General features: G+C 39.4%; 1 protein-coding gene across 1 annotated transcript; it reads left to right on the forward strand.

The window, feature by feature from the left end:
• The first annotated feature begins 6,638 nt into the window (after positions 1-6,638).
• LOC138420443 (olfactory receptor 52H1-like) lies at positions 6,639-7,586 on the forward strand. The gene has a single exon (XM_069553659.1). It carries the CDS (start codon positions 6,639-6,641, stop codon positions 7,584-7,586), a length of 948 nt encoding a protein of 315 aa, XP_069409760.1.
• Positions 7,587-8,564: the final 978 nt, after the last annotated feature.

Below are 8,564 nucleotides of genomic sequence, written 5' to 3' on the forward strand. Positions count from 1 at the left end.
CAAATATGATAAAAACAGGTGATGCTCTTTCTACTACTAGTAATAGTTGAGAACACAAATTGAATGCATAGTTTGTGAGCAACAATGGAAAGGCAGTGATGAGCATAAAGAGTGAAGCTTTCCATTAGGGAATTTGTGTTTTGAAAGTGAAGACAGAGAACTACACAGATAATTGCAACATGGTGTGATTAGTGCTACGGCGGGAGTAAACACAGGGGTGAGTGAGGGATGACTGTCCAAATGAAGTGATGCTAGAGTTTAAGCTGAGTCAGAAAAGAGTAGGAAAGATAGTCTCAAAAGAGAAACAACATTTGTGGAAGGAAGATCCTAGCAAAATTTTGTGTAGGTGAAAATACAAAGAGAGCAGTTGGAATTTAGGGTGTTTTGGAGATAAGTAGAAGAAGATGCAACTAAAGAGGATTAAGTTCCTCTTCAGCCTGAAATTGCTGGACTTTCTAAGCTACTTACTTTATCCTAAATATTTTCTGCAGAAATGACAATAACATTTCTATTTTAGAAAGATTACTATGGCTTCTTGGTCTTCCTAGGTGGTGCTAGTGGTAAAGAACCCACTTGCCAAGGCAGGAGAATTAAGAAATGTGAGTTCTATCCCTGAGTCAGGAAGATTCCCTGGAGGAGAGCATGGCAACCCACTCCAGTATTTTTGCCTGGAGAATCCCATGGACAGAGGAGCCTGATGGGCTACAATCCACAGGGTCGCACAGAGTCGGACACGACTGACTTGACTTAGCACAGCATGTTATGGCTTCAGAGGAGAGGATGGATTGGTGGGGTGGAATTGAATTTTAGATCAATAACAGAAGCAGCAAGATACAGAAGAGTGGTTATTGAAGGAGGAACGTGATTCTAAAGATATTTTGAAGTAGATTTCAAAATCAGCAGGACTGGCAAGTGTATGTGTAAGGAGTTTTATATGAAAGCTCAAGTGTTTGATCAAGATGAATGACTTGTGATAACTTGGCCATTTCCTTTTTAAGTATCAGAAAGAAAAATCCATGTATATTCTTTAAATTTATTTACATTTTATGAAAATAACCTTTGAAAATTTATAGCATAAACAAAATATCACTCAAAGACATGCAAGTTCTCTGAAACACACAGAGAACACACACACTCATATGCAAGAAATACAGAGAGTATCTCGATAGCTTTCCCAGCCATTTTGAAAGCCCAAAGAGATTCTGCTTCCTGAGACATTGCTTGTCCAGGAAGATCTGAGCCTGCAAGGACTCAGTCCACCCCAGCCTTTGGGACCTCAGAACGTCATGAATTAGACCATCTGGGAAGAGCTTCACTGTGCCTCCCACAAGTCAACAATTGAATTAATGCCTGCTGTACCTCAGGGGCTCACCAGCCTGAATGTCTCCTCTGAAATCCCAGCAAGATTGGCCCCTTAAGGGTGCTGTTTCTGTCCATTCTTATGAAGGAGCTGGGGATTGGTGAGTGTTGGTTTGGGGACAGGTCAGGTATGATTAGAAAGCCACAGTCATGACTCAGGCCAGATCCTGGGGCGGGCTGACTGAAGGACACACAGAGGGCCTGAGAGGAGGAACAAGAAAAGATAAGGTGGGCTCAGTCCAGCTTTCACCATGAGATAGTCCACAGGCTAGGGAGCCAGATTATAAAGTCTAAGGACTGAAATAAGGATGGAGAAATAAAGGAAGCAAGCAGGACTGGAGCTGTCATGAGGACAATTCAATAGCTGAAACAAAATTGTCTAAGAACTTGGATCAGAACACTGGACCAGCACTCTGTATTTTTTTGTGATTTGACACTTTCTGCTTTATCTGTGCATTTTCCTCCATTTGTTGTCATACTAGTTGGTATTACATACTAGTTGCTATTTATTGAGCGCCTACTATTTTCCAGTCATTGAGGTAAGGACGTTTCTCCTGTAAAAAATCTCTTCAGAAAATGCTATGAGGAAGCAGGCATTTTAAAGAAATCAAATAACGTGTTAAGTATAGTGAAAAAAGAGGCACAGGTTAAGTGCAAATTCAGAACACTTGACACTAAAATCAGAGTTCTTAAGCAGTGTCTGTACTGTGACTTTGTGTGGACTTTCCCTATGTTCCATGTGCTTCTAGGTAGATGTAAAAAATATGTTGTGTGTTTGTTAATTAATTAATTAACCCATTATTTTAGCCATTGATTCATTAACTTGCACTTTAATGAATACAGGGTGACTAGAATAAAGGTAGGATGGAGAATGATGTGGCTGCACATGCACAAAAGACCCATGTCATACAAGAGCTTGTGTGTGTGCAGTAACGTAAACATTACTCATTTATTCAGTAAAACTTTAAGCTAGAATAAGGAGATAAAGCTATGAATATGACAGTCTTTACCCTCAAGAAAGATGGATGATAGACAAGTAAATGCAATAAATTGTGATGCATCCTTCCAAAAGGCTTACATACATGATCCTCTGTGTGTGAATAAAAGGACTGTCTTTTATTTTCTCTTAATTTTTAAAATTTATTTATTTAGGGCTGTGCTGTGTCTTCCTTGCTGCATGGACTTTCCACTATACATGATTTTCAGTTATCAGTTCAGTTCAGTAGCTCAGTCATGTCTGACTCTCTGCAACCCCATGGACTGCAGAACACCAGGCTTCCCTGTCCATCACCAACTCCCGGAGCTTACTCAAACTCATGTCCATAGAGTCAGTGATGCCATCCAACCATCTCATCCTCTGTTTTCCCTTTCTTCTGCCTTCAGTCTTTCCCAGCATCAGGGTCTTTTCCAGTGAGTCAGTTCTTTGATCAGGTGGCCAAAGTATTGGAGTTTCAGCTCAGTATTAGTCCTTCCAATGAATATTCAGAACTGATTTCTTTTAGGATGGACTGGTTGGATCTCCTTGCAGTCCAAAGGACTCTCAAGAGTCTTCTCCAACACCACAATTCAAAAGTGTCAATTCTTCAGAGCTCAGCTTTCTTTATGGTCCAACTCTCACATCCATACATGACCACTGGAAAAACCATAGCCTTGATGAGATGGACCTTTGTTGGCAAAGTAATGTCTCTGCTTTTGAATATGCTATCTAGTGTGTCTATACATGATTTACATGTGAAAGTGTTAGTCACTCAGTGGTGTCTGACCCTTTGCAATCCCATGGACTATAGACTGCCAGGCTCCCTTGTCCGTGGAGTTCTCTAGGCAAGAATATTGGAGTAGATTGCTATTCCCTTCTCCAGGGGATCTTTTTGACCCAGAGATTGAACCTGCATCTCCTCAATTGTGCACAGATTCTTTGCCATCTGAGCCACAAGGGAATATCTGATGGTTCTAATTTCTCTGTGAAGTAAAATAAAACATTATCTGTTGAGAAAGAGGAATTTGGGGATGGTGAATGTGCTTAAAAGAGAGTAGGGAAAAAAGCCAGAGAATTCCCTGATAGTCCAGTAGTTAAGACTCTGTGTTTTCACTACTAATGGCCTGGGTTCAATCCTTAGTCAGGGAGCTAAGATTCCACATGGTGCAGCCAAAAAAAAAAGTCATACAGGGAGATTGAGTTGTACAAGATCATGTTGTTGGACCATTGGACAGTGTTGGGGATTAAGTTTAAGGCTGATGATTATGAAATTTGGGGAACACAAATATACTTAACTAAGAAGTACTTTTCCATCATGACCTAGAGTACTTACTAGGTTTTTTAATCTAGGAACTATATTTTGCCATTTATATATCATGGAAGCTCAGTGGAGGGAGGGCAGCAAAATATTTTAAGAGAGTAGTTGACATGATGACTCACAGATGTTAAAATACATAAAGAGGGATGCAAAGACACATGAATACTGAAGGAATAGTGACAAAGTCAATGCTGTAGAGGCATTGAGGTTCTTGAGGAGCAGATTGGTAATAGATGACTCACATCATAGGACAGATATAAAACCATATTTGTGATTTATGAGGTTAGTCAATCTGGGGTTATAATACTTCAAAGATATGGCCCTGGAATTGGGTGGGCTGATCATCAGTAACAAAATAAAGTCATCCATCATGATGCTGTGCTACTTTGAGGGGAAAATTTTGGGTAGGTAAAGGGCAAGGATGTTAAACTTGTTGCAGATAATAGCCAGATATATATCTTCAAATAATACAGGGAATTACAAGGAAGTCTGTGACAGATAATAATAAGAAAATAAAAAGTTGGGTAAATGAATAGATTATTTCTAACAAACATTATTTATGCTAAATGAGTACTAAGAATGGATATCTACAGGCAGTATGGCTTACACCTTCACTTAGGAGTGTTCCTCTTAATAGTGCAAAGTATTTGTTGTTTCATTTAATACATTGAAAGATAAACTTTACTTTTTCTTATTTTCATTTTATAAGGTTTGTGTTGTTTGTCTATAAAGTTGTCTGATGTTCCCTGGTTTATCCTTTTGTTTTACCCTTTATGGGTACTTTGCTTTAGATCTTTTTCATGTGAGCAACATATAATCAGATTTTATTTTAAAAGACTTCATTGATACCTATGCTTTTAAGTATAGGAATTCAGAAAGCTACATTTACAAAAGTTTTACATTTCTTTATATTATTTTTGGCCGTGCTGGTCTTCGTTGCCGTGTCAGCTTTTCTCTAGTTGTGGTAAGCGGAGTCTACTCTTGTGTTGTGGAGTACCAGGCTCTAGGGCATGCAGGCGTCCGTAGTTGCAGCACATGAGCTCAGTACTCTAGAGCACAGGTTTAACAGGTGTGGTGCAGAAGCTTAGTTACTCCAGGGCATGTGAGATCGTCATGGACCAGGGATTGAACACATGTCTTCTGCATTGGTAGGCAGATTCTTTACCACTGAACCACAAGGGAAGCCCCAGACATCTACATTTTAAATCATAAGTAATGTGCTCAATATTACACTAGTTGGCTATATGCTTCCAGTTTTCTGTTTTCTTTATGTGCCAAAATTTAAATCTTTTGTTGTACAGATTTCATGTATATACAATTCTCCATAGACTGTATAAAGAATTTTGGTCATATACACAGGAGTCTAGGAAAAGACTCCTAGAGTTTGAGTCCCAGCTCTGCCATTTCCTCACTGTGTGGCAGTGGCAAGTTACTTAACTTCTCTCTGCTTCAGTTGCTATATCTTTAAAATGTGGATAATGCTTTTATCTATGTCATTGTTAAGAGGAGCATAGAAATGATTTCAAGTAAAGAGCTTTAGTTTTGTGTAGTATAATGAAAGTTCTCAAAAAATTGTTAACTCTTACTATGGTAGTAGTAGTGTTGGTTGCTCAGTTGCATCTGACTCTTTGTGACTCCGTGGACTGTAGTCTCCCAGGCTCCTCTGCCCATGGAATTCTCCAGATAAGAATATCGGAGTGGGTTGTCATTTCCTTCTCCAAATGAAAAGAACTCTTACTATAGAGGTTGCTTATTTGCTTTTATCTTGGTTCAGAATTTAGAATATATTAATTCTATATTTCTTTCAGTAGAAATCATCTCTGTCTTTATCCAAAGCACATTTGAAATAACTGCCGTATTAAATCCTATGTTGGAGGCTGGCTACATATCTTTCTCAGATTATCCTCCATGGTGAGACATTAAACACAGCCTCAGAGCACATTATGGTCTGCAAATCCCAAGACTTTCTCGAGTCAGGGAAATCATTGCAACTACAACAGGGTTGGTGTGTCAAATTACAGTTACAGGTTTATGTATTTCCTTAAACTCTACGCCCACTACCTCTTCTCAATTCTTCTCATCTAACGGAGTATTGAAGAAATCACCTGAGGTAGAGGGTTGTTGTTTGTGGACTTTAATGTTCTTGGCTCTGCCAGTTACTAAAGATGAGATCTTGGGTAAGATAGCTCTCAGAGTTTTAGTTTCTGTTAAAAGAAAATCAAGAGAATAAAAATAATCTCAGAAGATTGTTCTAAATGAGATAATACTTTATGAGACTGGTCTATGGGAGGAGCCTGTAATTATAAATTGCCTCCTTATTTTTCCAATTGAAATGCCTTACTTTTTTGGACTTTCCTGGTGGCACAATAGATAAGCATACTCCTGCCAATGCAGAGGACACATGTTCGATCCCTGGTCTGGGAAGATTCCACATGCCCTGGAGCAACTAAGCCCATGCGCCACAACTCTAGAGCCCAGAAACCACAACTACTGAGCCCACATGCTGCAGCTGCCAAAGCCCATGCACCTTAGAGGCCATGCTCCGCAAGAAGAGAAGCCACCGCAATGAGAAGCCCATGCGCCACAGCTAGGAGTAGCCCCCATTTGCCACAACTAAGAAAGCCCATGCACGACAAAGGCCCAGCACAGCCGCAAATAAAAAATAAGTAAATAATTTTTAATAATGCTTTACTTTTCTAATTTTCTTTTTTCTCAGATTATAGTTAGATTATTTTTCTCTATATTCATATCTATACAGCAACATGTTACATTAACCTAGGCAAAACTCAGTCATTAAAATGGAAATAACATTTTATGCAGTTTGAAGACTTTGGAGAGACCTGGTGTTTAGTATCAGAAGTACTAGTATTTTAGAATCTTTTTAAAGATAAGCATTCCTCTTAATAGCAAAGGGAGGTTGTTTCTTGGCATATGTTAATTATATATAATTTGTTTTAGGACACAGAACCTGTTAATCAGATTTCAATGGCCATATACAACCTAACTGGCTACAACATGGGTGCCTTCACCCTTTTGGGTATCCCTGGACTCGAGCAGTACCACGTCTGGATCAGCGTCCCCTTCTGCCTCCTCTATCTTGTGGCCGTTGTGGGGAATAGTGTCCTTCTCTACCTCATTGCAGTGGAGCACAGTCTTCATGCGCCCATGTTCTTTTTCCTTTCCATGCTGGCTATCACTGATCTTACGCTGTCTACCACCTGTGTTCCAAAATCTCTGAGCATCTTCTGGTTTGGTCCGCAGGAAATCAGCTTTCCTGGCTGTCTCACACAATTATTCTTTCTGCACTACAGCTCTGTTCTGGACTCAGCTATACTGCTGGCCATGGCATTTGACCGTTACGTGGCCATCTGTTCACCCTTGAGATACACCACTATTCTCACCCCCAGGGCCATTGTCAAAATTGCTGTGGGAATCACCTTCAGAAGCTTCTGTGTTTTTGTCCCATGTGTTTTCCTTGTAAATCGTCTACCCTTCTGCAGGACACATAACATCCCTCACACGTACTGTGAGCACATAGGTGTTGCCCGACTAGCTTGTGCTGACATCTCCATTAATATCTGGTACGGGTTTTGTGTTCCCATCATGATAGTGATTATAGATGCGATTCTAATTGCGGTTTCCTACATCCTTATCCTCTGTGCTGTATTTCGCCTCCCTTTTCAGGATGCTCGCCAGAAGGCCCTAGGCACCTGTGGTTCCCATGTCTGTGTCATCCTCATGTTCTATATACCAGCATTCTTCTCCATCCTTGCACATGGCTTTGGACACAATGTCCCTCAGACCTTTCACATTGTGTTTGCCAACCTCTATGTTGTCATCCCACCTGCCCTCAACCCTATTGTCTATGGAGTAAAGACTAAGCAGATACGAGAGAATGTCATTCTTCTGCTCTTACCTAAGAGGTCCTATTGATACATGCCTGAGGTCTAGGGGCAGGGGCAACTCCCTGGTCCACCTTAAAGACTAAATCTGTCACTTTGACCCCAGAGAAGGGACTGATAAAAAATTTCTTATTAATCAAAGGTGTGATTTTTATTGTTTCTTTAGTATTTTAAGCAGAAATCTTCTCTGCCATTCCAGCTACAAAAAAACAAATTTTTAGTCTAGGAAACTTTTTGATTTTAGGAATCAAAAATTTTCTATTTCTTCAAGCTGATCATAAAACTTTAAATGAAAACAATAAAATAATCAGCATCTTTTTTTCTCTATAATGATGTTTCTAAAGAATCTGATTTTTTTTTCAGATTTATACATCATAGTAGTTTCTACAACTTGCAGAGCAAAGGACTTCTACCATGATGACTCTGTGAGGTTCTGGATTTTTAGTTTGGATACTTCAGTCCATTTCTGGATGGCATCAAGTATGGGTTCTGGCATGTTCTTGGTGCATAAGCAATGTTTATCTAGAATAAAAATGGCAAATAATCATGAATGACTAAATTGAGAGTGCAGATGTTTATTTTAGATCAAGGGAGAAGGTGATGATGAAACCAAAAGCTCATTTTTCACTCAGTCTCATTAAAAAACCAAGTGAGTTGGGATGGGTACAGTCCTCTAAGTAGGAATATACAGAGGAAGCTAAATTCCCATGGCCAATAAGATGAAAAAGTAGGTACAGATTAAGATGTGGTTTGAAACTTGACCAATCATAAATACTGCTGGCTCCGAATCTCTTCTTCATTCTTATATCCCAAAAGAAATGTAGTCTGATGCCAAAAATGTATCTCTGTTTACATTATTCATTGTCTTTTCAAATCCAGTATGCTTAAGCTGGTTATAGTGAGTCATTCAGTCACTGAATCCGTCAAGGAATAACTATTTTTGATGTTTGATGGGTGCCAATGGTAGCTGATGTCTGATATCCTCCCATATTTACTGTGACCTTAAATC

Source organism: Ovis canadensis, chromosome 15 (genome assembly GCF_042477335.2).
Source record: "Ovis canadensis isolate MfBH-ARS-UI-01 breed Bighorn chromosome 15, ARS-UI_OviCan_v2, whole genome shotgun sequence".
Classification (NCBI taxonomy): Eukaryota; Metazoa; Chordata; class Mammalia; order Artiodactyla; family Bovidae; genus Ovis; species Ovis canadensis.

Coding starts and splice junctions, on each gene's coding strand:
- LOC138420443 (XM_069553659.1), top strand. CDS start 6,639: ATGGCCATATACAACCTAACTGGCTACAACATGGGTGCCTTCACCCTT.